We start from the raw sequence: 27,999 nt of genomic DNA, 5'->3' as shown, positions 1-27,999 counted from the left end.
AAAATAGAAATTAACATTGTTTAGATGGCATTTAAAAATTTTTTTTGTTTACCTGTCTTCATCTTCCATTCCCTTTCCTGTTTTGGATAAAGCTATTATTAAATGAACTACCTCAGCCTAGGAAACAAACACATGTATATATGTATATGTATGTATCTATGTGTTCATAATAATATAATTTCTATCCTAGAAAAATAAAGTCATATCCTTGGTAATTTTGTACAAAATAGGAGTGGTTTGAGAAAAGTGACGTTAATGGACCAATGCTACATTTCATTAGTCATAATGAACCACAAGTTTATAGGGTTAAGATACTATAGAGCTAGCTACTCAAGTATTATGTACCTATGTCCAAAGGACCTGTCCCAAGTTACATTGTCAAAAGAAGTTGAAAGTATATCAATTTACAATTTGGTATTTACAATTGGAAAGCTAATCTGTAGTGTACAAAGAAAACTCAGAATTCTATACCTGGAATCATAGAGCTTCTCTGCCATGATTTACCAGTGATCCTTGTAATAGAGTCATGACTTTTTCCTTCACATTATCCTATATTTTACTATATGTTGACTATTTTTTCGTGTATTCCAAAAGGAATAGGAGACCTAAGAAAAAAACCCAATGTAGCATCAAGCAGAAAAGGTGTGTTTTAAAAGGAAGTTTGGCACTCTGAGAACAAGCTAAAGGTTTCATGATGAGTAATGATGACACTCCTGTGGTCACACAGTAACAGCCACATCTAAACCAAGGTCTTTCTGATTCCCAAATCCACCAAACTATACTTTCTCTTGAGGGCTTAAAAAGACCTGGATAATGAGCAAGTACAAAAAAGGCCTGTTTTTTTTTTTTTTTATTTATTACTTTTAAAAAAAAAAAAAGACAGCATTGTTTCTCTGTCCCCATCATCTGTCCCCCCTGTGCAACAAAAAGTTTCACTTTAGCAAGTGAAACTAATAATACTGTTAACACAGTATTCCAGACACCAAAACTACTAACCTGCTGAACACAGTATTCCAGACACCAAAACTACTAACCTGCTGAGAGAAAAATGTTTCAGCAGTTCCGATTAATATTAGTTTATTTTTATTTATTTTTCTTTCCATGAAATATCCCTCTAGATTCTTCTTCATTCTACATCAGTTCGTACAAATCTGCCCTGGTTTCTCTGAATAATTCTGTTTTTTCTTCCACAAAGTGCTGCTAGTAACACAAGGCTCTCTATTTCACTTCAGATCTATTTCACTTCAGATCACTTCAGATTGAGTACTGCTGGTCTGTGATTTTTTTTCTTCCTTCCATTCTTGCTAATTTAATGTGAGGCAAAACTAGTACTGCTAAAATAATGCTCATTTCTTAATGGTTTTCTGTAATATTACAGAAAACCATTTTTTAAATTTAAATTAAACTAGGAAATGGTTTTTACTTTTGTATCAATAACTTTTTCCCAATCTTGGTTTTTGTCTGTGCAAAATGCATTTTAATTTTATATAATTCAAGATCTATTTTTTAATGAATACCTTTATCCTTTGCTTTATGATTCTCCTATATGAGATTCTCCTATATGAAACCTAGAAAGAAAGGTTCATTCTGATATTGGGATTTGGGGCTTAAAAGTGAAATGGTTTTAGAAAAATTATAATGCTCGATGTCCCGTTTCAAGTAGCATGCTTTCCACATCAAGTCTGCTGTTTTCAACATAGGGCTGATACAGCCACATAGACAAGTAGCTTAAAATGAGATCCTGGTTTGTAGCATGGGCGAGCTCTTCAACAATGATGCGTTTGAGTAGTATTTCTTTCTTGTACATTTCTGAAAGCTTATGGGAAACTTCATCTGAAATACATGAGAAATGACTAGAAGGAAGGTTTAAGATAACTCGTGTGAAGCAAAATATATCCCCCCCCCCCCCAACAATCTTCCTATCCCACCTTAGAAATGGGAAACCTAGGCTCAAGATATAGTAATAATTGTAAATTTATGTAGGGATTTAAAATTTGAGACCATTACAAATACAAATCTCCTTCTTGAATCTACACCAAAGAGTTAATAAATGGTCCTAAAATGTAACTGAGAAATCCTTAGCAAATTAAAAATATCACCTAATAATAATCTGTGGCTTTTCCAAGTCAATGTGCAGCCTGAAGAAGGGATCCAAAGGTATTAATTTCTTTTTGAGTTTGACACCACTGCTCTACATTTAAGTGATGACAGCTTTCACAAAGTTATTTCTTATTTCTCAACACCAGCTCCTAGTAAAAAATAACCAGTCAATAATAATAACTTCAAACTCTTTTTATGTCCAGAGTTTATCTTTCTCCTTAAACTGCTCTTCCCTACTTCTCTCTTTTTGCTGAAGGTATGACCATCTGAGGTTGAAAACCTCAGAGTAATCCTTGACTCTGCTCACTTAATTTTTTGTTGTTCAACTGTTTTTCAGTCAAATCTGAGGAAATTTCCTTAATGAGGAAATTGAGGCAAACAGGGGTAAGTTACTTGCCTAGGGCTATATAGCTAGTAAATGTCTGAGGTCAGATTTGAACTCAGTTGAGAGTTTCATTGAGAGAATGTGTGTGTGTGTGTGACTCCCAGGATCAGAGTCACACAGGTAGTAAGTATTAAGTAGCTGTGGCCAGGTACTCCTGACGTTTATGTGTTTTATGTACTGTGCCAGCTAGTTACTATCCCTGTGTGTATCTGCTCTCTTGCTCTCCCCTAAATCCTATTACTTTCCAAGTCTTGTCCATTTAATTTTAGGAGTTATTACTCCTGAATCCATTGTGTTCTTTCTATTCTATCCTAGTCCTGGCCATCAGCTCTCACCAGGAGTACTGCAGTATTTCAACTCTTTTCTATTACCAGTTTCTGCTCTTTAATTTTTATTCCACAATTTACAAAGCTACTATTCTTAAAGTACAGGTTAAACTATCAAGATGCAGCTTAAGTACTATGTCAAAGAATGCTATTTAAATCCCACCTCTGATGCTAATTAGATGTGTAATAATGAATAAATCACTAACTTCAGCATCAACTACTTCATCTGTAAAATGAGGAGGTTGAATTCAATGAATTCTTTTGCTTCTAAGAGATCATTCCCTTCCTCAATTTTGCCTCCAGAATAAAACGATTCTCTGTGTGGGTCCAGTTCACTGGTTTAGGCTTTTTACATTATGCACTCTTATACAGTACATCTTTTGGTTAAATGGGCTAACCTGGTATTCCTTTGACCTTACATGTGATAACCTGCCTATGTGTTTCCTGCCTGGAATGCTCTCCTTCAAATGAAGGAGGCACTACTTTCAGCTCACTTCCTAATTTACCCCTAAAATAATCTCATATTTGTTTACTTGTCATATTCACCAATTAGAATAAGGGCAAATGCAATATTTGCTACTCCCTCCCTCCCCCCATATAAAAAGTAATTTTTTAAATAAAATAAATAAATAATTACTCAATTGTTTAGTTTCACAGGTGTTTCAGATACTGTTTAGAGTGCTGGGCTTGAAGTCAGGAAGATCCATCTTCCTGAATTCAAATGTGGCTGTTTGCCTCAGTTTCCTCATTTGTGATGATCTAGATGGGTCACAAAGAATCGCATATGACTGAACAATGACTTAACATATTACCTCGATTTTGCAGATCAAGACTAATAAATAATAGAGGCAAAAATTGTAGGATTATTCAACTCAAGTTTATCCTGCTTATCGTAGATAACAGAACTGGAAATTAATTGTAGTATTTTGACTCCAAATACAGTCAGAGGGAATCCCACCTGGGTAATTATATGCGTAATTTAAATTGGTTTATGCAAATAAAGCATACAAATGTACACATCTATACACATTAATATACATAGCTATCAAACATATGTATGTATATACATATATGTATATACTAGTAGTAACATTAGTTAGCTAGTAACATAAGCAAAGATAGGATTTGAAGCTTAGAGTTTTGCTTCTATACCCAGATTTCAGTATATTGCCTGTGAATTCCTTAACTTTTGGGCAATGATGAGTTGCAATAAAGTACTTCTTTCAAGCTGTCCCCTCTCCTTCCTAACGGCAGAAATAATCCTATAATCTAACATGTACCTAATCTTATTCCTTCCCTCTTTAATAATCTCAAATATCAGCAATTTTATGGTTACTTACAGAAATAGGTTGTGGGCCAAGTATGGAAAAGGGGTGTTTGATTTCCATTTCCACGATGGTAATTTTCTAGGTTACAAATTCCTTTAGTAGTTGATGTTAATTTTTCCATTTTCATCTGTACCTTAGCCTGGGAAGACAAAATTTTGTTTTAAGAACCTGAGCATCTTAATTTGAAATCTGCTTTGATCTCATAATCAATAACTGAGTTCAGGTTTTTTGAGAAATGTGATTTCTAATTCATAAATTTAAATAAGGCCTTTTTAAATAGTAGGTTTTAAAGCTGACATGCAACATAGCCAGCTTCTCTTTGTTTTTTTATGGTGACAAATTGCATATTCTTGTTTGAAAAGTCAAAGGTTACATAATATTGTATGCAGTAACAGTAACATTGTGCAGTTATCAACTTGAGAAGAGATCAACTCTTCTCAACAATATAATGATCTAAGGCAATTCAAAATGATTCATGATGCTATCCACATAGTATGGAATGTGAATATAGATTGAAACATACTATTTTCACTTATTTTGTTCTTTTTTCTTTCCTGTATTTTTCCCTTTTGATTCCTCTTTCATAACATGAATAATCTGGAAATATATTTAATATGTTTGTACATGCATGACATATATCAGATAGCCAACTATTTTGGAGATGGGGGGGGGGGAGAAAAAAATGGACATCAAAATCTTATAAAAGTAAAGAATGAAAACAATATGTAACTGGGAAAAAGATAGTATTGGGGGTGGTGAGAAAAGTCAAAAGTTAAAGGATGAACAACTGGATGGGGAATCAGTTAAAGTAGTTCAGTACCTATGTCTTGGCCTGGTACAGAAGTTGGACCTAGCTGGATCATTTTTTAAAATCTAGGTTAAAAAATATAAATAATAAGATATTGGGCTACATTACATTTGAGAAACAGTATAAGCTTTCAATGATCTAAAATTGCTGTGATGGGCTTGGCTCGTCTCAAAAATATGTTAATTCAAGGCAATTCTTTACAGTATTTGGAAAAATAAAATACTACTGAGAAAAAATGATCTATTCTTTACAGTATTTGGAAAAATAAAATACTACTGAGAAAAAATGATCTAAAGTTGCTTGGTGCCACAAAAGGCTGTCTTGAACACCAATAATCTTTTGGTGACTCCAAACCCTTTTCCACTGAACCATATTGTGGTGGAAAAAAGGCCCAGAGACAGTAAGTAACTTGCCAGGAATCATACAGTGAATTAATGGTATATTTCCCCTCTGTAAAAAATATTATTACTTAACTTTCTGTTTCTTTTGTATTATTTTATATTTTCCAACACACAAAGCAGCAAAATAATTTAAAAATCAATCAAAGCTGATATATTTTCAAAGATACTTTATCTTTTGATTTGACAGTCATTTTTATGGGTATCTACAAACAATTAAAACACGACAAATATAAGAAAGGTGAGTTGGACAAATATTGAAGAGAGTCCAAAAGACTGAAGGCAACTTCCCAGACAAACTGCTTTTTGAGTCTTCAATGAAGTCTAAGAAGAGGCAGAGTAAGTAAATAGATTTCACTGGTAAATTTTCCCTACAATTTATAAAAATCATACTTGGATAAGACATAATTCAAAGTATCAATCATGTTCTTACCTGAAATATTAATACCATAAATACATGTGTAAATTTAGCATGTCCAACATGCAGTACATGTTATAGAAGACAAAGATGTGTAAAGTGAGCATTGTGAAAGCACTTGGAATAAACAAAAGGCCAAGATTCTTTATAAGCTATAAACTATTGAAATTTCTCATCATATTAATTTTCTCATCATATTAATTCAAAGGTCATTTAGTTAGCTTTAAAAATGCTGTCCACTGCAAGAATATGATCTATAGTATAGATCAATCAATAAATAAACATTAAGTGCCTACTGTGTGCTAGACACTCTCCTAAGCTCTGGAGGCAAAAGACAGCTATTGGCCTCAAAAAGCTTACAATCTAAAGGAGATAAGAGACAACATGTAAGCAAACGATATACACAGAAAACTACATACAGAATAAAAAGGAAATAAGACTAGAATTAAGAAGCTTTGGAGAAAGCTTCCAATAAAAGATGGGACTTAAATAGGAGTGGAGAAGGATGAACTTTATAAGCATTGAAAACAGCCAGAGAAAATGTCTAGAGCCAAGCAGTGTCTTGTTCATGGAATAGTCAGGAAGCCAGTGTCATTTGAACTGAATAGTGTCAGGGAGTAAATTGTAGTGCAAAAGAAGAGGGGCAAGGTGCTGAAGGATATGGATGCCAAACAGAACATTTTGTATCTGATTCTAGGGGCTATTGCCATTAGAGTTCACTGAGTGGGATGTATGTGAGAGATTGATATGGTTAGATCTATGTGTTAAGGAAATCATTTAGTGGCTCAATGGAGAATGGATTGGAGTAGAGAGAGACTTGAGGCAGGCAGATCCACCAGCATGCTATTGCAATAATCAAGACATGAAGTGATGAGGCTCTGTATGTAGTGTCAGAGAAGAGAAGGGGACATATTAGAGATGTTGCAGAAAAAAAATGTGCAGGCCTTGGTAACAGATTGGATATGGGGGTGGGGTGAAATATAGTGAAGAATCAATATGATTGCCAGATTGCAAGCCCAACCAACTGGTAGGATGATGTGGTCTTCTACAGTAATTAAGAAGAAAGGGGATGGGGGTGGGAATTTAGAGGGAAAAGATAATTCTATTTTAGATATATTGAGTTTAAGATGACTATTGAACTTCTAGTTTGAGATGTTTGAAAGGCAAATGAAAATGGAAGACTGGAGGTTACCATAGAAGATTTGAGAATCATCAAAGAGGGGGTCATTAAATCTATGGGTTCCTTATATACCTTAAGTCTTGCTAGCAGTCTAATTGGCAATATTCTTGCCAGAGTCCTTCTTAATTGGCTGATCCTTCACCTGGAAGATAGTCATCTGCACAGGAGCCAGTGTGGCTTTAGAAAAAGTTGAGCCCCATACTCAAGGGTCCAATTCCAGAAAAAGTGTCAGGTACCAGAACAATGATGAATATGCAACACTCATTGACCAGATTAAAGCCTTTGATACTGCCATTTGTGAGGAATTATGGAAGATCATGGTGAAATTTGATTGCTCAAAGAAATTCATTAGTACTCCAATTTCATGATGGAATGTCTCTATGGGTTCTGGATAAAGGGAGATGCTCTCATTCTTTCCAAGTCTTCAATGGAGTAAAGCAGAACTGTGTGCTTGTTTCCATTTTTTCTGCAATTTTGTCACACATCTTCAACAAGGACAAAAATGGCATCAAGGTCAGCTACTGCACAGCTGGTAAACTATTTAACTTGAAAAATTATAAGCCAAGACCAAAGTGGAAGGAAAGCTGGTGCACAAATTTTTGTTTGCAGTTGACTGAGCACACAAGATAGTCTCTGAGGATGAGATGCAACAGAGTATGAATTGATCCTCTGCTACTTATGCTAATTTTGGCCTCATTCATACACGGAACCAATGATCATAGTAAATGGAAAAACTGAATGCTGTGGTTAAGTTTACTTTCTGAATATCAAATTGAAAGTATAAAGCCATTGTACTGACTTTCACTGTTGCATCTTTTCTGAAATACCACGCTATGCCTATGCCAGGCCAGAAAACTTTCTTTTGAACAATTTTAGGAAAATTCTAAAGATTACTTGACAAGATAAGGTACTAGAAATTGAGGTTCCCTCTTTAGCTGAACTCCCAAGCATTGAAACTCCCCAAAGAGTACAGCTCTGATGCCAAATGTGAGCTTATCTAAAAGTATTTTATAGAGAACTTTATAGATCTAGGCAGGTAGCCTAATTATTTCTTTTTGCCTACATTTTCCTTCAGTTTCCCAAATGCTAGCTCCAGCAATATATGCATCAGCCTCATCTTGTGTGTATATCCCTGGAAAGTATATTGCCAAAGTAAATGAGCATATCCACAGCATTCAATAGTTACACTTATGGATGGTGTAGTGATAGCTGGTGGAGGACCTCTGTTTTCTTGGCATTGTCAGGTCAAAATTAGGATGCACTGAGTATACAATGATCTTTGAATAAAAAGTTGTGCACTAACTCTCCCTCTTCTTTAGTCTTGGCTTGCAGCCTTTTCAAATTAAATAATTTGTCATCAGTGTAGTAATTGACCTTGATGCTATTTTTGTCTTTGATGAAGGCTATTTATGAAGAACTCATATCAGACAAGCACAATGATACTAGGACACTGGCACAGGGTCACTCAGCATCACTCAGCCCACATCAAAGAAGGTGCTATATTCTATAAGCAAAGCAGAATCACAGTAGCACAAAGGAAAGATGATCTGTGCAAATCCAGAGATACCTCCATCCAAATGTTCTAATAGACTACTTGTATCTGACCTGTGGTAGAACCTTTCAAACTTGCACTGGATTGATCAGTCATAGCCAAACACATTGTACAATGGCATCAACACTGTGATGTTACTAGTCTTCTTTGAAATGAAGGAAGAACAAATTTATAGGAACTGATAAGAAGGAAGCTCACCAATTGTACTTAAATAGTTCCAGTTTTAGGGAGCTCATTACCTTACAAGGGAGTCCACTTGATTGCCAATTAATTAAATGATTGATTATATTTAAATAATAATGTACTTAACAAATAAATGATGGCCCTGAGTCATCAGATGTTAAAATTCTTTTTAGTACTTTGCCTAATAAGGCTTAAGGTTAAAATGTAATATTTACGAAATCCTTCTTGTGCCATGGAGGTTTAGTCACATTTGAGGAGGTTCATGAACAGAATCCACCAGGTGGTGGATTTCTGAGAGACATGGCAATTTATATCTTGAAGGGATTATGATTTACATAGAAGGTAGGAGTACTCAAAATGACATTGAAGATGCCTGAAGTATTGAAATTTCTAATCAAAACAGTTAAATAAAGCTTAAAACAAATAAAACAACATATTTAGTCATTTCAAGGAATGAGCTTCCTTTGAAGACCAACTAACTTGTATTAATTGGATTAACAATTTAATTTATAAACTTGTGAAGATCTTAGTTTTAGACTCTTACCAAGTTTGCCAAGGTATCATGAAGTTCCTTGCACAACATCTCAAGTTCTTCATTATATTTTGGATGTGCCTTTTGAGAACAAATGCCAGAAGCAATGCTGTTGCATTCTAGTTCTACCTTGTCTTCAGTACTATACAAATATAGAATGCAACAAGAATATAAAAAATTTAATACACTGTTCAGGAGATTAAATGCTAGACAACCAAAACCAGAAATAACACCCCAGAGTTAAAGGGACTTTGTAAATTATCTAGTCTAAACTACAAATGAAACAGTCTTGTTAACAGTATTAATGATGGATCATAAACAGAATACAGGTTTAGAGCTGGAAGGGGCTTATGAAAATGACTCTTAACGTCACCACTTTTTTAGATAAGGAAACAGAGACCCAGAAAGATGTAGTACTTTGTTTAATATCACAAAAGTAGCAGAATAGGAATTTGGACTTAACTTCTTTGACTCTTCCACAACAGCTGAAGTCACCTGAAGAGACAGAAGAGTCATTCATGCAGCATTACCTTTTACTGCTGTAATGAAAAATGCCCCTTTGTGTTTTTTAACTATCATTCCTACTTAATGTGTCTTCTGAGACCAAGAAGACCATATCTAGAACATCTGTCTATGTAAAAAATCCTATAAATTTGTTGCTTCTGAATAAAACTGATTTGATTATTTCTATTTTTGTCAAAAATCGAAAGAACAACCACTCTGCCTTATTACTAACTGGAAAAAAAATTCAAAATGAGGGAAATGTGAAATACATTACTTATGTTTTGAATTTTACATATACTCACAGTGCACTGATTTTGATGTTTCCTATTTTGTTTGCAATAGAAAACCCCACATTGTTGAGAGTCTCCCATTTCAATAATAAATTGTGCCAATCTGCAGCATTGTCCTTAATTTTTCTTGCGCTGACGGATAAGACAGTTCTTTTAGGAGTAATAATGCCAGAGTTTTTCACTATGCAAAGAAAGGGACAAAAAAAAAAAAAATCATGTTTATTTCACTTTATTAAAAACTAGAATATGTTAGACTGGAAATATAGAATTAAACTATTCTCCAGCTCAAGTTAGAGTGGAAGGACTTCAAAGAAGGTCAGTCTCAATAGAGTGAAAGGGGTGCTCAGCCCAGATCAGACCATGTCTGTGAAAACCAGTGTAGAGGGTCTTAATCATAATAAACCAGAACTGAGATCCTTGGTCCTGGCTCAATTGCAGAGAGACCAGTGTGATAGCCTTCAGTCCTAGTACAGAAGGCAAATCACAGCTTGGGAAACTAGCAACAGGTGGGACTAGAGTTGGACTATCCTCTATGAGTAAGATGATATCAACAATGCCCAGTAATAAGAAATAGAGAAATCTCATTTAAAATAACTGTAGATAATATAATATATATATAAAATAAAAAAATAAAAACTACTTGTTAGATAAATCCAAGAACTATATGAATACAATTACAAAACAGTTTTCATACAAATAAAGTTAGATCTAAACAATTGGAACAATATTATACTAGCTAAGCTAATATAATAAAAATAACAATTCTCCTTCAAATAATCTATTTATTCAGTGCCACACCAATCAAACTGCCAAGAAATTATTTTATAGAGCTAGAAAAAATAATTGCAAAATTTATCTGGAAGTATCAAAGGTCGAGAATTTCAAGGGAACTAATTGAAAAAAAAATTGTGACCTAGTCGTACATTGTGACCTAGTCGTACTACATCATCAAAACCATTAGATACTGGCTAAGAAAGAGTTGGATCAATGGAATAGGTTAGGTACACAAGACCCATAGTAATGTGACTATCATAATTTAGTGTTTGATACATCCAAAGATTCCAGCTTCTGGGATAAGAACTCACTATTTGACAAACACTGTTGTTAAAACTGGAAAACAGTGTCAGAAATTAGGCACTGACCAACACTTAATACCCTACACCAAGATAAAAATGGGTTCATGATTTAGATGGACATAAAGGCTAATACTATAAGCAAACGAAGACAACAAAGGATAATCAACCTCTCATATCTTTAAAGAGGGAGGAATTTATGGCCAAAGAAAAACCAGAGAACATTATTATGCAAAATGGATAATTTTTATTATATTAAAACAAAATCAATGCAGTTAAGATTAGAAGGGAAGCAGAAAGCTGGGAAAATTTTATACACCCAATAGTTCTGATTTCTAAAATATATAAATGATTCAAATTTATAAGACTATAAGCCACACAACTGAGAAATGTTTAAAAGATATGAACATGAATTAATGCTAAGTGAAGTGAATAGAACCGAGAGAACACTGTACACAGCAACAACAAGATTATGTGATGATAAACTATAATGGTCCTGGCTGTGATGGACCCTGGAGTGATTCAAAGCAATTCCAATAGTCTTGTGATAGAAACAGCCATCCACATCCAGAGAGAGAACTTTGGAGACTGAATGTGGATCAAAGCTTAGTATTTTCACCTTTTTGTTGTTGTAGTAGTTGCTTGTTTTTTCTTCCCTTTTGTTCTTTTTCTTTTTTGGCAGCCAAAGAATCAATCAGTCAATCAATCAATCTATCGATCTTTCTTTTTATTAAAGCTTTTTATTTACAAAACATATGCTTCAGTAATTTTTCAACATTGACTCTTTTTTTTTTTAAATGCTCTAAATCATTTTTAATTAGAAAAATGCAAATTAAAGAAACTTTTGGATATCATCAAATTGAAAAAATGATAGAGGGAGAAAATGACAAATATTGGAGGGAATACAGAAAAAATTGGGACTTTAATATATTGTTGGTAGAACTATGAATTGATTCAGCCATTTGGGAGAAAAACCTGAAAGTATGAAGGAGAAAATAACAAATAGTTTTTTTTTTCCTTTGCCTTTTGTAAAAAGATTACAAAGTAGTTGTTTTATTTTAGAGTGGAAAAAAATCAACATTGACTCTTGCAAAACCTTATGTTCCAAAATTTCCCCTACTTGTCCCCCTCCCCTAGATGGCATATAATCCAATATATGTTAAAATATATGTTAAATCCAATATAAGTAAAATTTTTATTTATACAATTATCTTGCTGCACAAAAAAATCAGATCAAGAAGGGAAAAAAAAACTGAGAAAGAAAACAAAATTCAAGCAAACAACAATAGAAAGAGTGAAAATGCTATGTTGTGGTCCTCACTCACTTCCCACAGTCCTTTCTCTGGCTGTAGATGGCTCTCTTCATCACAAAATTATTGGAACTGATCTGAATCATCTCACTGTTGGAAAGAGCCACATCTATCAGAACTGATAATTGCATAATTTTGCTGTTGCTGTGTACAGTGATCTCCTGATTCTGCTCATTCTGCTTTTTCTTATGCAGCATGATGAATATGGAAATATGTTTAGAATAATTGCACATATTTAATCTGATCAGATTGCTTATTGTCTAGGGGAGAGAGGAAGGAGGGAGAAAAATTTGGTATACAAGGTTTTCCATAGGTGAATGGTGAAAGCTATCTCTGCATGTATTTGGAAAAATAAAGATATTTTTAAAAAGGAAAACAATTCCTTAAAAATTACAACTGGCCAAATTGGAAAAAAAAAATTACTTAAAGGAGATACAAAAGCTAACTGAAGAAAATCATACATTAAAAACTAGAACCAGGCAAATGGAAAGTCAATGACTCTGAGACATCAAGAATCAAAAAAACTAAAAAGAATGAAAAAATGGAAGAAAAAGTAAAATACATCATTGGAAAAATAGCTAACCTAGAAAATAGATCCAAGAGAGACAATTTAAAAATTATTGGTCTAACTTAAGGCACAATTTTAAAAAAAGGCTGGCTAGCATTCTTCCCGAAATCAAGGAAAACTGCCCATATATACAAGAATCAGAGGACAAAGTTGTAATAGAAAGAATCCATTTATCACCTCTGATAAGAGATCCCACAAGAAAAACCTCAAGAAACAGTGCTGTAATACTCCATAACTACAACCTCAAGGAAAAAATATTGCTGGCTGCCAGAAAAAAAAAAAAAAATCAAATATTGATGAGCCACAGTCAAGATTTGGCAAGTTCTATAATACAGGATCAAAGGACCTGAAATATCATATTCTGGAAGGTAAAGGATCTGGGATTACAACCAAGAATTAACTACTCACCAAGACTGAGCTTCATCTTTCAGGGAAGGAGATGTACCTTCAATGAAGTAAGGAACTTTGAAATGTTTCTATTGAAAAGATCAGAACTAAACAGAAAATTTGATCTATAAAAGCAGAACTCAAGAGAAACACAGCTAAATAGGAAAGGAAAAAAAAAACACATATTACTTGGGAAGGTTAAACTGTTTACACTTCTAGATAGAAAAATGATACTTCTCAGAGTTGTGTGTTAATTTGCATTTCTCTGTAGTGATTTAGAGCACCTTTTCATGTGACTACAAATAGTTTCAATTTCTTCATTTGAAAATTTTCTGTTCATATCCTTTGACCATTTATCAACTAGAGAATGGCTTGAACTATTATTTGAGTCAATTCTCTATATATTGTAGAAATGAGGCTTTTATCAGATCCTTTGGATGTAAAAATGTTTTCCCAGTTTACTGCTTCCCTTCTAATCTTGTCTGAATTAGTTTTGTTTATACAAAACCTTTTTAACTTAATATAATCAAAATTATCTATTTTGTGATCAATAATGATCTCTAGTTCTTCTTTAATCACAAATTCCTTCCACAGATCTGAGAGGTAAATGATCTTAAGCTCTTCTAATTTGTTTATTTCTAGATCATGAATCCATTTTGACCTTTATGTACAGTGTTAGGTGTGGGTCTAGCTACTTTCTGCCATACTAGTTTCCAATTTTCCCAGCAATTTTTGTCAAATAGTGAATTCTTATCCCAAAAGCTGGGGCCTTATAGGTTTGTCAAATACTAGATTGCTATAGTCATTGACTATTTTGTTCTGTGAACCTAACCTATTCCACTGATCAACTTCTCTATTTCTTAGCCAGTACAACCAAATGGTTTTGATGAACACTGCTTTATAATATAGTTTTAGATCTGGTACAGCTAGGCCACCTTCATTTGCTTTTCTCTTCATTAATTACTTTGGAATTCTTGATCTTTTTTCTTCCAGATGAATTTTGTTATTTTATCTAAGTCAGTAAAATAGTTTCTTGGCAGTTTGATTGGTATAGTACTAAATAAATAGATTAGTTTAGGGAGTACTGTCATCTTTATTATATTTGCTCGACCTATCCAAGAGCATTTGATATTTTTCCAATTGCTTTGATCTGACTTTATTTGTGTGGAAAGTGTTTTGTAGTTTTGTTCATACAGTTTCTGACTTTCCTTGGAAGATAGATTCCCAAATATTGTATACTATCGACAGTTATTTTAAATGGAATTTCTCTTTGTATCTCTTGCTGCTGGATTTTGTTAGTGATATATAAGAATGCTGATGATTTATGTGGATTCATTTTGTATCCTTCAACCTTGCTAAAGTTGTGGATTACTTCCAATACTTTCTTAGTTGATTCTCTAGGCTTCTCTAAGAATACCATCATTATCATCTGCAAAGAGTGATAATTTGGTTTCTTACTCTAATTCCTTTAATCTTTTTCTTCTCTTATTGTCAAAGCTAGCATTTTTAATACATTACTGAATAGTAATGGTGATAGTAGGTAACTTTGTTGCACTCCTGATCTTAGTGGGAATGGTTCCAGTTTATCCTCATTACATGATGTTTGCTGAAGGTTTTAAATAGATGCTACCGACTGTTTTAAGGAAAAATCCATTTATTCCTATACTCACTAGTGTTTTTTAGTAGGAATGGGTGTTGGATTTTATCAAATGCTTTTTCTGCATCTATTGAGATAATCATATGGCTTTTGTTAATTTGATTACTGATAGTGTCAATTATGCTAATAGTTTTCTTAATATTGAACCAGCCCTGCATTCCTGGTATAAATCCTACTTGGTCATCATGTATTATCATGAGAATGATTTTCTGTAATCTCTTTACTAAATAAATCTAATTAATATTTACTAAATAATCTCTTTACTTAAAATAATTTAAGATTTTTGCATCAGTATTCATTAGGGAGATTGGTCTATAATTTTCTTTCTGTTTTCATCCTACCTGGCTTAGGTATCAGTACCATGTCTGGGTCATGAAAGAATTTGGTAGGAGTCCTCCATTCCCTATTTTTTCAAATAGTTTATATAGTTTTGGAGTTAATTGTTCTTTAAATATTTGGTAGAATTAACATGTAAATTCATCAGGACCTGGGGATTTTTTCTTAGGGACTTGATTAATAGCTTGTTATATTTCTTTTTCTAAAATGGGATTATTTAAGTAATTTACTTCCTCTTCTGTAAATCTGGACAATCTATATTTTTGTAGGTATTCCTCCATTTCACTTTGGTTGTAAAATTTATTGGCATAAAGTTGGACAAAGTAATTCCTAATAATTGCTCTAGTTTCCTTTTCATTGGTGGAAAGTTCTCCCTTTTCATTTTTGAGACTAACAATTTGATTTTCCTCTTTCCTTTTTCTAATCAAATTAATTAAAGGTTTATTTATTTTGTTGATTTTTTCATTAAACCAACTCTTAGTTTTATTAATTCATTAGTTTTTACTTTCAATTTTATTGATCATTCCTTTTATTTTTAGAATTTCAAGTTTGGTATTTGATTAGGGGTTTTTAATTGGTTCTTTTTCTAGCTTTTTTAGTTGCAAACCCAATTCATTGATCTTCTCTTTTTCTATATTATGCAAGTAAGCATCTAGAGATAGAAAATTTCCCCTTATTGCCACTTTGGCTGCATTCCACAAATTTTGGTATGTGGTCTCATTATTGTCATTTTCTTGGATGAAATTATTGATTGTGTCTATGATTTGCTGTTTCACCCATTCATTTTTTAGGATGAATTATTTAGTGTCCAATTACTTTTTGGTCTATTTTCCCCTGCCCTTTTATTGAATGTAATTTTTATTGCATTGTGATCTGAAAAAAATGCATTTACTATTTCTGCTTTTGATTTTGTGTAATGTCTGGGCTAGCTGTCTGGAGGGCCTCAAAATCAGTCAGTCAGGATCAAAGTCCTTGGTCTTTAGGAGAAGTGAAAAAGGCAGGCAAGCTGCCACATGGCTCATCAAAGATGGATCCTGGACTCTGGAGTCTAGATTCTGAAGTCTTCCCTTCTGAGCTTTCTGTGGCAGAGAGCCTCTGACTTTCTCACTCAGTTCTCCAATCCTTCCCTATGATTACCTCACTATACCACATTCAGTATGTACCAATAGTGAGAAGAGCCATCACATCACTGTATCACCTAACTATGTTTATAGAACCATTATATTACATTGAGTAGGTACTTAGCCTTAAGTACTCTGCTGTTCTGGATTCAAGGATACCTTTACAGAATTCCAGTCCTCTACAATTCTGAGGTCTTTTATGTCCTAATATATGGTCAGTTTTTGTATAGGTTCCATGAACTGCCAAGAAGAAAGTGTACTCCTTTCTGTCTCCATTCAATTTTCTCCGAAGATCTATCATATCTAGCTTTTCTAGTATTCTATTTACCTCTTTAACTTCTTTCTTGTTTATTTTGTGGTTTGATTTATCTAGTTCTGAGAGAGCAAGGTTGAGATTTCCCAGCATTATAGTTTTGTTGTCTATTTGTTCTTGGAACTCTCTTAACTTCTCCTTTAGGAATACAGAATATGTACCACTTGGTATGTATATATTTAGTGTTGATATTGCTTCATTATCTATGATACCCTTTAACAAGATATAGTTTCCTTCCTTATCTCTTAATTAGATCAGTTTTTGCTTTTGCTTGATCTGAAATCAGGATGGCTACCTCTGCTTTTTTTTTTTTACTTCACTTGAAGCATAATAGATTCTGTTCCAGCCTTTTACCTCTACTCTGTATGTATTGCTTTGCTTTAAATGTGTTTTTTGTAAACAACATATTGTGGGATTCTGGCTTCTAATCCAGTCAGCTATCAGCTTATGTTTTATCAGAGAGTCCACTTTATTCACATTTACAGTTAAAACTACTAATTCTGTATTTCTTGCCATCATATTCCCCAAATTATACTTTTCTCTTTCCTTTTCCCCATTCTCTCCTCCCCAGTATTTTAGTTATGAACACTACTTGCCTCAAGCAGTCTTCCCCTTTTCTTATGCTTTCCCCCTACTATTTCTGTTTTCCTTTCTTTTTAGCCTATTCTTTTCCTTTTCCTCTTTCCCCTCCCACTTTTCTATAAGGTGAGAAGTTTCTTAGTAAAACCAAAGTCCTATAATATTCTTTCAGCCACAACTGGTGAGAGTAAGATTCACACAATATTTGTCACTTCCCTTCTTTCCCTCAATTGTAATACCACTACACATCTGTCAGATTGGCTAAGATGACAGGAAATGATAATGATGAATGTTGGAGGAGATATGGGAAACCTGGGACACCGATACATTGTTGTTGGAACTGTGAACGGATCCAACCATTCTGGAGAGCAATTTGAAACTATGCTCAAAAAGTTATCAAACTGTATATACCCTTTGATCCAGGAGTATTTCTACTGGGATTATATCCCAAAGAGATCTTAAAAGAGGGAAAGAGACCCACGTGTGCAAAACTGTGGCAGCCCTCTTTGTAGTGACTAGAAACTGGAATCTGAGTGGATGCCCATCAATTGGAGAATGGCTGAATAAATTATGGTATATGAATGTTATGGAACATTATTGTTCTGTAAGAAATGATCAGCAGGATGATTTCAGAGAGGCTTAGAGAGACCTACATGAACTAAGTGAAATGAGCAAAACCAGGAGATCATTATATATGACAACAACAAGATTTTATGATGATCTCCTGATGGACTTGGCTCTCTTCAACAATGAAATGATTCAAACCAGTTCCACTTGTTCAGTAATGAAGAGAACCATCTACACTCAGAGAGAGGACTATGGGAACTAAGTGTGGACTACAACATAGCATTTTCACTCTTTCTGTTGTTGTTTGCTTGCATTGTTTTCTTTGTCAGTTTTTCTTCCTTTTTGATCCGATTTTTCTTGTGCAGCAAGATAACTGTATAAATATATATATATATGTATATGTATATGTATATGTATATTAGATTTAACATATATTTCAATGTATTTCACATGTATTGGACTACTTCCAGATGGGGAGGGGTGGGAAAGAGGAAAAATTTGGAATAAAAAGTTTTGCAAGGGTCAACATTAGAAAAATTACCCATGCATATGCTTTGTAAATAAAAGTTTTTAATAAAAAATTTTTAAAAAGAAGAAAAATGATACTTTAACTCTTGAGAACTGTATTGTTTATTATGGCAGTTAGAAGGGGCATCCACAGAGGGTGTGGATATAAACTGACTGTGGTGATGACACTGAAGAAAAAGAAATTATGGGATGGTAAAATGATTAGATTAGGAGAAGAAGAAAGGGAGGGTAGGTGAGGGCAGTGTTAGTCAGAAACAAAACACTACCAAGGAAGGACAAGGTGCAGAGAGAGAAAAAAGTATATACAAAGAAGAAAATGGGGTGGAGGGAAATACACAGCTGGTAATCATAATTAAACATGAATGAGTTGAACTCTTCCAAAAAATGGAACCAAATAGAAAATTGGATTAAAAACCAGATGTTTTTATATGTTATTTATAAGAAACACATTTGAAACAGAAAGATACACACAAAGTAAGGATAAAAGGCTAGAGCATTATTATTATGCTTCAGCTGAAGCAAAAAAAAAAATAGGGATAGCAATTCTGATCTCAAACAAAGCAAAAGCAAAAATAAATCTAATTGAAAGACATAAAGAAGGAAGTTACATGTTGTTATAAGGTACCATAGACAATGAAGTAATGGCCAATACTAAACATATATGCACCAAGTGGTGCAGCATCCAAATTCTTAGAGAAGGTAAGTCAAGTCAGTTACAAAAAATAAGACCGCATAACTATACTAACAGGGGACATTAACTTCCCTTTCTCAAAATTAGATACATCTAAGCACAAAATAAAAAAAAAAAGCAGGTAAGGAGGTTATTAGACTCTTATAAACTTAGACATGATATGGCTCTGGAGAAAACTGAATGGAGACAGAATGAAATACACCTTTTTTCTCAGCAGTACATAGCACCTAAATAAAAATGTGTCCTGTCAAATTCCTTTTTATGACACAAATATGGTACTAATACCTAAACCAGGAAGAACCCAAACAGAGAAAGAAAATTATAGACCAATTTCCACAATTAATGTTGATTGAAAAGTTTTAAATAAAATATCAGGGAAGAGATTACAACCATCAACAAGCATTGTATATAATGAGGAAAAACTAGAAGTGTTCTCAACTTTAGATAGTATAAAATATTTGGTAGTGCTTCTGCTAATACAAAGTTACGAAGTACATGAATACAATTACAAAATGCTTCACACAAATAAAATCAGATTTAAACAATTGGGAAATATCAATTGTTCATGGGTAGACCAAGCTAATATAATAAAAATTATAATTCTACCTAAATTGGACTATTTATTCAGTGCCATACCAATCAGATTGCCAAAAAAAAATTTATTTCATAGAGCTAGAAAAAATAATAAACTACTAGGAAGCTCTGTCAATGATGAAAGTCTTAGTGGGGATAATAAAAACACCTTCCTTCCAGGGTTGGATAAGGATCCAACTAGATATTAGCAAAACTCTTGGCACAATGTTACATAGTTGGTACATAGTAAGTTAATACTTCCTCTCTTCCTTAATCCTGAAAAAAGGTCACCTATGTTACTTTATACGTTTCAATTTAGTTCTTTTGATCTCAGTTAGTTCATCAGTAAAATTAAAGGCTGATCTGATGACCAAGCATTGAGGGATAGGGAAAACAAAAAAGAATTCTAACTGAGGGAGTACAGGACAGAGCCCTCTTCTCAATGCCCTCTCTGGAGTAAGCCGCTCCCCCTTTCTGGGCTTCAGAAGGTTCCCAAATATTACAATGGATTTAATTTTCTCAAGTCCAAATTCTAGATGATCCTTTCCTTCTCAAAACATTTGGCCTTCGTGATAACCTCAGAAAAGAGTGGCAATGACAACAGGTGGGGAAACACAGTACAATGCCCAAGGGTAGAAGCATTGGGGTAGCAAAATTTCAGTTATGTTACGACAGCAGTTTCCTGACAAGATTTTTTTCTTAATCTCATACAGCTTCCTCCCCACACAAATTCTCATATAATTTCATACAACTCCAAGTTACTGAGTGACATTCCTGTTAAGGATACTTTTCCCCTTAAAACCTAATTGCCCCCAGCTCTTTTATGTAACTTCTTGGCCTAAGGGCAATAAAAAGTCATGTGGATTCCATTTCTCTCAGATATGGTGAGTGCTGAGATCCTATACAAATGCCCAACTGCCTAATGACTAAAAACATTCTTTTTTCCAGAAAAGTCAGTCCAGAAAAGCAAATTGCTGCTATAGTTTTGTTGTGTATGCTTACTATGTTAGTACAAAGTAAGCTTTCTTCTTTAAATGTTCAGTGATTTACTAGTGCCTCATTTTATCTCAGCCCTGAACCTGAACTAAGAGGTTCTAGGTTTAAAACTGTGCCTATAAAAAAAATTAAAAAAAAAAAACAAAAAAAAAAAACTGTGCCTATAACACCAGGGAAACCACTTAACCCTAAACTGTTGAATGCGAAAATGGATTACCTAATTCTGGGTCACAGACCAAGGCAAGAAAGGACAAATTGTGAAGAAGTAAAGGCCCTGGCTGAGTAACAAGGAAAAAACAACTTTATGAAACATAGCTGTTTGTCTCTGAGCCTACAAGCAGACTGGTAACTCAAGGTTCTAACCTAAAGTAGAATAACTAGAGCAAGAGTCCCAGACCAAAGGGAGACCAATTGTTGAACTAACAGAACTTCCATGGGCTAACAGTGACTCAGTCCAAAAACAGATTCCTGAAACTCAACCAAATACAACTCAACAGACCTAAAATGGACCAGGAACTTATAGAGTTCAAACCAGGAGTATGATCCCCAGATCATACCACTTTGGGATTACTAAAAATTTACAGGTCCTCAGATTAAGTTGTGAAAGTAGTAGAAGGGCATGAGGCCAAAAAAAAATATAAAAGGCATAAAAGAAGCTCAGGCATGCCCATTCCTTCCTCCCCTAATGTGCAGAGCTCTCTAATATAATAAATTCCAAAAGCAAGTATTAGGCTAGATCCACATACAAAAAACTTAAAAGTGAAACTATGATATTAGGGAAGCTTAAAATACAAATGCAGAACAAATGACTTCAAATTATCTACAAGCAAAGCCTCAAAGAAAAATACAGAATGTATTTCTCAAGTTAGGATTATTGTTATTTATTCTTCATTCTTGAAGAAGACTATGACATCGGAGAGGTGATGCCATGACATGCAAGTGAACTGGATTTAAGTGAGGGAGAGCTGTGCAAAATTACCTGCTTCACTTTTCTCTTCAAAGCCATCTAGGTCCAATAGCAAGATATAGATCAGAACCACCAGTTCTGACTCCACACTCATTCAGTGATTAAGGATAAGTAGTAATGGAGGCAAAGAAAATCCTCATTTACTTTGTCAAATAACAAAACAAAACAAAACAACTAAATAAATATGAGAGGAAAACCCTCAGGGTTTCTGGCCAAAGCTGAAATGACCTCTATTTACATTCAATCTGAGTCAATAAGGACCCAAACAATGATCAAATAGGACTTGGCTTTGGACCTATCCATAGCTAATCAATGAGAATGAAAGTGGCTTTGATTTAAGGCATGGTCCTTAAATTATAATTACATGGGATTTGGCAGCTTCTATATAAAAGGATCTGAAGGTTTGGAATATATTCTGGAAGGGAAAGGAGCTAGGATTACAATCAAAAATCACCTACCCACTAAAACTAAGTATAATCCTTCAGTGGAAAAAAATAAATATTCAATGAAATGGAGATCTTTTGAGCACTCCTGATGAAAAGATGAGAACTGAACAGAAAATATGATCTTCAAATATAATATTCAAGTGTAAAAATAATTAACAATTCTATATAATACACTTATTTCAGGGTCATACCAAACTACCAAAAATGCCTTTAAAAGTGAAAAAGATACAAAATATAAATTATTTTATAAAATTATCTTATTATTTACAAATGATAAAATCTATCTGGAAGACAAAAAAGCCAAGAATATCAAGGGAATGGAAAAAAAAAAGCGAAGGAAGGTGACCTATTGTTGTCAATTGTGTCCTCTTTAACTTTGGCGGGAGAGGCAGGATGTAAACTGTGTCCCCTTTGGGGGGAATTCTTGATTCTTAAATCCTGGGAGGGGTATACCTTTCCTTGACAACTCCCAGTTAAGTAATCTCATTCAATTGGAGATCTTGACCTGGGGCATAATCACCACTCACTATTGAATTGGAGATTAGTCCCTTGAATTGCTCCCACCTCAGGGGCCTGGGAAAATCCAGATAAAGCCTTAAAAGGCTAATAAAAGATGATTTGGAACCCTCAATTTTTGCTAATTCCTAATCAGGAGCTATTTGCCCTTCTGGACTTAGTCCACCGCTGAAGACATTTTCTTCTCAGTGTCAATCCATCTTTGCAAAACCATCCCAACAGGATTCTTTGCCCACTAAGAAAGCCGTTTTCTTAGTGCAAATAAATCCCTTTTTGCCACAGACTTCGGATTTACGAATTCTTTTACAAGGAATCTGCAACATCAACCAAAGGGAATCTCTTACCCTCAATTCTTGCAACTCATCACTATTATGGTATATGATTGTGTGTGAAATTAGCCGAGTGAAGACATTCTCATGGGAATATAGCCTTAAACTATACCTTAATAGTGACTCCAGAATTTATAACTTAAAAAAAAAAAATTGCAGGTGTTTGTTTCCCACCACAACTTTATTAGCATTTAAGTACCTCTTTTAAAGGTGATGAAGGCTTTGAATTCTCTCATTGGAGGATATCTGCTTGTATAGCAGTTCTTTAGGGAAATTTAAATTAGTGTTTATTATTATTGACTTGTGTGGTGGTCTCTTCTTTTTTATAACATATGATGGTTCTCTGTGAGAGCAGGTTTCTTGGAGGCAGCCTTAAGTTTCGGGTCAGAGTAATAATCACTCCAAATGCAGTCAAGTGTTAAAGTAGTCCTTTATTGTTTCTTCCAAAATAGCCCAGTTAGCTTTCTTTGGTTCCGAGAGCTCTTGTTGCTACCTTCAGCCTCTCTATGAATCTTGGTTCTGCCCTATTGCAGATTAGCTTCTCAATCTCCCAAACTCAACTCTCACTCTGTCAATCTTCCCCGAAGTAACTTCTGGCTGTAGCTCAACTCCGACTAGTGGCTTCTTCTGAACTGACTCATTGAAGCTCTATTTATGCTCAGTGTAAAAGTGGGATTATGGGAGGTGTGAATTCACAAAGTTAACTTTGTATATTTCCCGTACTTGTGAACTCCAATGTGTGAGCTCTAATGTGTAAACTCTTAAAGGTACAAGCCCAAGCACAAAAGCATTGCTTCCATCAATTCCACTTGGTACCTTCTTTCAAGTTTTGGCCCATAACATCTTCTTGTAGGATCAGATCAACCATACTGAACCATGCTAAATTAGAGAATTATTGTCTCTATCAATTCTAATGACTTAACACTTTGTAAGGATTCCAACAGACTTGTTTTCTTATTTCTGGGATAGATTTCCCTGTTTAAGATGTAAATCTGGACTCCCCCACACAATGGGAGAAAAGATCAAGGGGTGGAAGCTTGTTCTACTTAATCTGGTGTTTTACAGATGCTTTGCACCTTTTGCTGAGAAACACCTTGTCAGATGGAAGATGCTCTTTCTCAGGAGATCATAATAACCCCCTTTTTGCTCTTTCTTATTCTGAGAATCTCTGATTATTTTTGTGGTAAATACTGTCCCACACAATTGTAATGGAATACTATTATTGTGCTGTCAGAAATAATGAGCAGGCTGATTACAGAAAAACTTAACATGAACAATGCAGAGTGAAGGGAATAGAACTAGAACATTATACACCATAACAGCAACATTGTACAATGAACAATTGTGAACCTTTTTTTCAGATATAATGATCCAAGACAATCCCAAAAGACTTATGAAAAATGCTATATCCAGAGAAAGAAGTAACAGTTTGAATGAAGACTGAAGCATATTATTTTTCACTTTAATTGTTTTTTTGGCTTGAGTTTTTCCCCACAAAAGGACTAATATGGATATATTTTACATGATTGCAAATCTATAATCAACATCAGATTTGTGAAGAGAAAACCTGGAACTCAAAATTTAAAAAAAAAAAAAAGATTAAAAAAATCTGTAATTGGAGAAAAAGAAATAAAGCAAACTCAAAAGCCTGAAAAATAGAAGAAAATGTGAAATATCACACTGGAAAAAGACTGACCTGAAAAACAATCTAAATAATTTAAGAATCATTACTCTCTGAAAGTTACAAACCAAAAAAATGGCCTAGATATATAATTTTTAAAACTTGTGTTCATTTTTTTCCTCAATAGTATTTATTTTTCAAAATATATGTAAAGATAGTTTTCAACAATCATTCTTGTAAGATTCCATGTTACAAATTTTGTTTCCCTTCTCTCCCTAATCTCTCCCCTACCCAAGATAGCAAACTGTCTGATATAGGTTATACATGCACAATCCTTTAAAACATATTTCCCTATGTATCATGTTGTGTAAGAAAAATCAGACCAAAAGAGAAAAAAACCACAAGAAAAAGCAAACAAAGAAGCAACAAAAAAAAAGGTGAAAATAGTATATTTTCATCCACATTTGGTTTCCATAAGTCTGTCTCTGGAATTGTTAGACATCATATTTCAAAAAATCATTTAAAAACTGCCCAGATATATTAGAACCTAAGGGTAAATTAGTAAATGAGAGAATCTACTGGTCATCTTTCAAAATGAAAACTCCCAGGAATATGATAGCCAAAATCCAGAGCACCCATGTGAAGGAAAAAATACTGCAAATAGAAAAACTTCAAGTACCCCAGAGCCACACTCAGGATCACATAAAATTTAGCAATTTAGCAAATAAAATTTATTTAGTAATAAAATTACTATAAAGGAATGGAGAGCTTGGAATATTATATTCTGATCTAGAAAACATGACCAAGAATAATTTACCTGGCAAAACTATGTGGGTGTGTGGGTGTCATATAATTGAATGAGGAGCGGTTTTGTAAAAAAAAATTCAGCAACACTAAAAGAATTCTAAATTCAAAAATTTCAAAATCAAACAGGTAATGAGTCTGAGATGCTTATAGCAGCATTTGCCTATATTGCATCATTGTACTTTAGTGCTGTCTTGGTTCTGAACACATGACCCCCCTACTTAGTAGTACTATGTCAAAAACTCCTGGCTTAAGATTTGAGAGGAGGTTGGTAAATGAGTGAAAAGGGATAGAGTGGAAAAAGTTTAAGAAATCAGGCACTAATGTACTGTCCACCATTCTGTACTATTTGGAAGCAATTTGGAACTTAAGTTCCAAAAACTATTATTAAACCCTGTATATCCTTGGACCCCAGTTATACTGACAAGGTCTATAACCCAAAGAGATCAAAGAAAGAATAAAACCCATAACTATAAACATATTTGTAGCAGTTCTTTCTTTTTGTGATAGCAAAAAATTGGAAACTGTGGGGATGCCCATCATTTGGTGTTGAGGGGTTTTCTTGGGGGCAGCCTTAGTCTCAGTTGAAATAAATAATTATTCCAAAATCACAGCCAGCTGGTAAAAGTGCAAACGTTTATTTCTCCTTCCAAAATTAGCCCCGTTAGTTGAGGCCTATCTCTCTGCCTGGCTCCAAGCGATCTTGCAGCTTTGTCCTTGGCTTCTGCCTCTGCTTTCTTCAGCTTCCAGCCAGCTCCGACTGGTGGCTTCTCAATCTCCAGTCTGTTCCACCAGAAGAAGTAACTTCAAGCTTCAAAAGCTCCCTATATTTATGTGATCTCCCAAAGGTTAACTCCATCTTCTGGAGGGAAAGGGATTCTGGGTTATCTCCCAGAGTGCTCTCTGGTCCTAAGGGAGGTGCGAATTCAGCTCTCATACTAGCCCTGAACTCTCCCAAAGGAGTGAACTTCATTGAGTACTCAGATACTTATGAGCTCTTTAAAGGTGTGAACACAAGCATTGTTCAAGTTCTGGTCCAAAATAACTCTAAGATTAAATTAACTCCAATGTCTTTAACACTTTGCAAAGAAATGTCTTAACACTTTAGTAAAGATTCCAACATCTCCCCTTTTCTTTTGATTTAGAACATAGGTGGTCATAACCTCCTTGACTTCTTAAGGAGGTGAGAAGTCCAAAAAGGTGATCATGCCTTCCCTGACATCTCAGGAAAGGAGATGAAAATACCAATAGAAAATCAAATCAGATTAAGGGATTTCTAAAGGGGCTCACTTGAAACAAGGTGTAGATAAATCCATCAGTATGGGAGGCATTACACACAGTTACATAAGCACATAGTAATGTAACACAGGCTAGTAGTAACGTAACAAATAACATGAATCAACATGAGAATTTGTACAATTGTCCATAAGTCCTAGAAATAGTCCCAAAGAAATCCATTGTCCGTTAATGTGCCAAGAATCCAATAATAGATTTTAAAGTTATTTTAACAGTCTCATTATCAGCCATGCTCTTTCAGTATCAGATGTTTCTTGAATCTTCTTCGTTTTGAAGAACTTGAAACAGTCTCTTCTTGTGTTAGAAATCCAATGATTTATGAAGATTTTAAAGTTATTTTAACAGTCTCATTATCAGTCATGCTCCTTCAGTGTCAAATTACACTGTCGAATTCACACCTCCCTTAGGACCAGAGAGCACTCTGGGAGATAACCCAGAATCCCTTTCCCTCCAGAAGGTGGAGTTAACCTTTGGGAGATCACATAAATATAGGGAGCTTTTGAAGCTTGAACTAACCTCAACTAACCGTCAAATTCAGTTAAGCAAAGTGAAACGGGCAGAACCAAGGAAATAATTTTTGTAGTGAAAGTGTTATCTTAAAGATAATTAACTTGGCAGATTAACACAATAATCACAATTCTCAATGAAATATACTAACCATTTTCCGGAGAGAGAGAGCGCTAATGGAAATACATTTTCTCCTTTCATTTGGACTTAGCAAACAAGGGCATTTGTTTTGTGGGACTACATATTCCTAAAAGATTTTGCTCTTGGAGCAGCTAGGTGGTGTAGTGGTGGATAGAACACCACCCCTGAAGTCAGGAGGACCAGAGTTCAAATATGCCGTTAGACACTTGGGCAAATCCCTTAACCCCAATTGCCTCAGGGAAAAAAAAAAAAAAAGTTCTTATTTTTTCAATGATTGAAAGGAATATGCTTGCCATCTAGGGGTGGGGGTGGAGGGTGGGAGGGAAAAATCGGAACATAAGGGAGTGCAAGGGATAATGTTGTAAAAAAAAATTACCCCGGCATGGGTTCTGTCAATAAAAAGTTACTATAATAATAAAAGAACTAATGACAAACTACAAAAAAAAAAAAAGGAATGGGGAAGAGAGAGAACTTAGGACTGAAAATAAAATAAAATATAACTTTTTTAAAAAAGGCAGTTCAGGTCTCTAAATTGCCATTACTCACCATCCATGACTCCAGCGCCTAAGACGCATCCCAGCGTGGACCGGAGGAAGTTCGGAGGAAGTTCCGGAGTCAACCGGAAGTATGCATCGTCATTTCCGATCTTGATTTCCCCTTGTCAATAGC

At 34.4% G+C, this 27,999-nt stretch overlaps 1 protein-coding gene across 2 annotated transcripts; it reads right to left on the bottom strand.

Moving 5' to 3' along the window:
* Positions 1-3: 3 nt before the first annotated feature.
* On the bottom strand, positions 4-27,981 carry CINP (cyclin dependent kinase 2 interacting protein). 2 transcript variants are annotated; one of them, XM_031953217.1, is made up of 5 exons: positions 27,877-27,981; positions 10,017-10,185; positions 9,223-9,352; positions 4,152-4,278; positions 4-1,833 (listed from the first exon to the last, which is right to left on the bottom strand). In XM_031953217.1, exons 1-5 carry the CDS (start codon positions 27,881-27,883, stop codon positions 1,634-1,636), a joined length of 633 nt encoding a protein of 210 aa, XP_031809077.1. In that variant the 5' UTR covers positions 27,884-27,981; the 3' UTR covers positions 4-1,633. The 2 variants fall into 2 exon arrangements, with proteins under 2 accessions (XP_031809077.1, XP_031809076.1); XM_031953216.1 differs by having other exon boundaries at positions 4-1,853; positions 27,877-27,969.
* Between the last annotated feature and the right edge of the window lie 18 nt (positions 27,982-27,999).

Source organism: Sarcophilus harrisii, chromosome 2 (genome assembly GCF_902635505.1).
Source record: "Sarcophilus harrisii chromosome 2, mSarHar1.11, whole genome shotgun sequence".
Classification (NCBI taxonomy): Eukaryota; Metazoa; Chordata; class Mammalia; order Dasyuromorphia; family Dasyuridae; genus Sarcophilus; species Sarcophilus harrisii.
Note: the sequence above shows the minus strand (reverse complement) of the source record. Positions and strands in the feature narration are given on the sequence as shown.

What these genes read in the sequence shown, in the direction of transcription:
- CINP (XM_031953217.1), bottom strand. An exon ending in ATGATACCTTGGCAAACTTG is followed by an intron (nt 4,279 to 9,222) that starts GTAAGAGTCTAA and finishes TTGTCTTCCCAG; the next exon opens with GCTAAGGTACAGATGAAAAT. An exon ending in TTGGCCCACAACCTATTTCT is followed by an intron (nt 1,834 to 4,151) that starts GTAAGTAACCAT and finishes CATGTATTTCAG; the next exon opens with ATGAAGTTTCCCATAAGCTT.